The sequence below is a fragment of the Plectropomus leopardus genome, unplaced genomic scaffold (genome assembly GCF_008729295.1).
Source record: "Plectropomus leopardus isolate mb unplaced genomic scaffold, YSFRI_Pleo_2.0 unplaced_scaffold19825, whole genome shotgun sequence".
NCBI classification, from domain to species: Eukaryota; Metazoa; Chordata; class Actinopteri; order Perciformes; family Serranidae; genus Plectropomus; species Plectropomus leopardus.
The window spans coordinates 1-1,349 of NW_024621413.1; the positions used below are offsets into that span (position 1 = coordinate 1).

At 48.3% G+C, this 1,349-nt stretch overlaps 1 protein-coding gene across 1 annotated transcript; it reads left to right on the forward strand.

The window, feature by feature from the left end:
* Positions 1-3: 3 nt before the first annotated feature.
* Positions 4-1,340, forward strand: LOC121965388 (ribonuclease P protein subunit p38-like; the record flags this gene model as incomplete). Its single annotated transcript, XM_042515535.1, has 1 exon — positions 4-1,340. A coding segment is annotated over one exon (816 nt), but the record flags the coding sequence as incomplete, so codon positions are not given.
* Between the last annotated feature and the right edge of the window lie 9 nt (positions 1,341-1,349).

Sequence of the window (1,349 nt, forward strand, 5' to 3'; positions counted from 1 at the left end):
GCTGCTGCAGGAAAATCAGCTAAAAAGGAAATCAGAAAGCCAGCAAAGACCTCCTTCACGTCACCGTTCACTCCACGATGGGGCCCGCTTCCGCAGGAAGACATGCACTTCATCCTGAAAACCCTGAGGGACAAACTGGTGTCCACGGGTCTTGAGAAGAAAGAGGTCAAAGTGTTTCGGCCGTGGAGGAAAAAGAAAGACCAGAAACCTGCCGCCGCACCAGAACCTGCTCCCCAGGCGAGCCAGGATTCTCCCAAAAACGGCTGGACAGACGTGTCAGCGAGGAGACAGCTGGCCGTCGGCATCAACGAGGTCACCAAAGCTCTGGAGAGGAACGAGCTCAAACTGCTGCTCGTGTGCAAGTCCGTCAAGCCCAAACACATGACGGATCACCTGATCGCACTGAGCGCCACGAGAGGCGTGCCGGCCTGCCAGGTCCCCCGGCTCAGCCAGAGCGTGTCGGAGCCGCTGGGGCTGAAAAGTGTCCTCGCTCTGGGGTTCAGACAGTGCGCCTGCAAAGATGACGAGGTGTTCACTGACACCGTGGACGCCATCAGACCCAGAGTGCCTTCACTGGATGTTGCGTGGCTTCAGGGTGGAGCACCCAGTGTGACACCTGAAGGTCCCGCTGATGTGGAGGAGGAGGAGGAGGAGGAGGAGGAGAAGAGGAAGGGCCAGAAAAGGAAGCTTGAGAGTGAATCTGAGGAGGTCACAGAGTCGGCCTCCTCCTGCACGCTGCAGCCGCTCAAAGTGAAGAGAATAGTTGCTAATCCAGCAAAGATGCGAAAAGTGAAGGCGAAGGCGAAGACAGTCAAATGAAAAAGAAGATGAAGATACTTAAGGGATCATTCCTGTTTTTGTATGTTTTAGTTTCCTATTTTTTGGCTTTTGACCACCTAAAGTGAGGCAGTCCTCTTATGGTGGAAATGAGAGTGATTTTTCATTCATTGTATTATTTTAAGGATTTCAGAAGCCTAAAGAGCTGAAAATATCTAGTATTTGACCTCGTGACCCTTTAAGTTGGGATCCACTGTTTTAGGTCACACATAAGAATTTGTGGATGCATTTTTCGACATTTTTCGGCAGCCACTGGTTTACATTCTTGTTTGCATCAACTTGAAATCTGCTTGCGATAAACTACGTTGTCCATCAGTTAGTTGAGAGATTTTTCTGAGTTTCAGCTGCTGCTTTTCTTTTGAAAGTTTAATTTCTGGGCTGTAGTTCAGAAAAAGCAAATACTTTAAAGATTTCTCCATCAGGATATTTCACAAGTTATTTGATTTCATAGAAAAAGAAAGTAACTGGACAGATTCATAGATACTGAGAATAAATGTTAGTTGCAGCCCTAC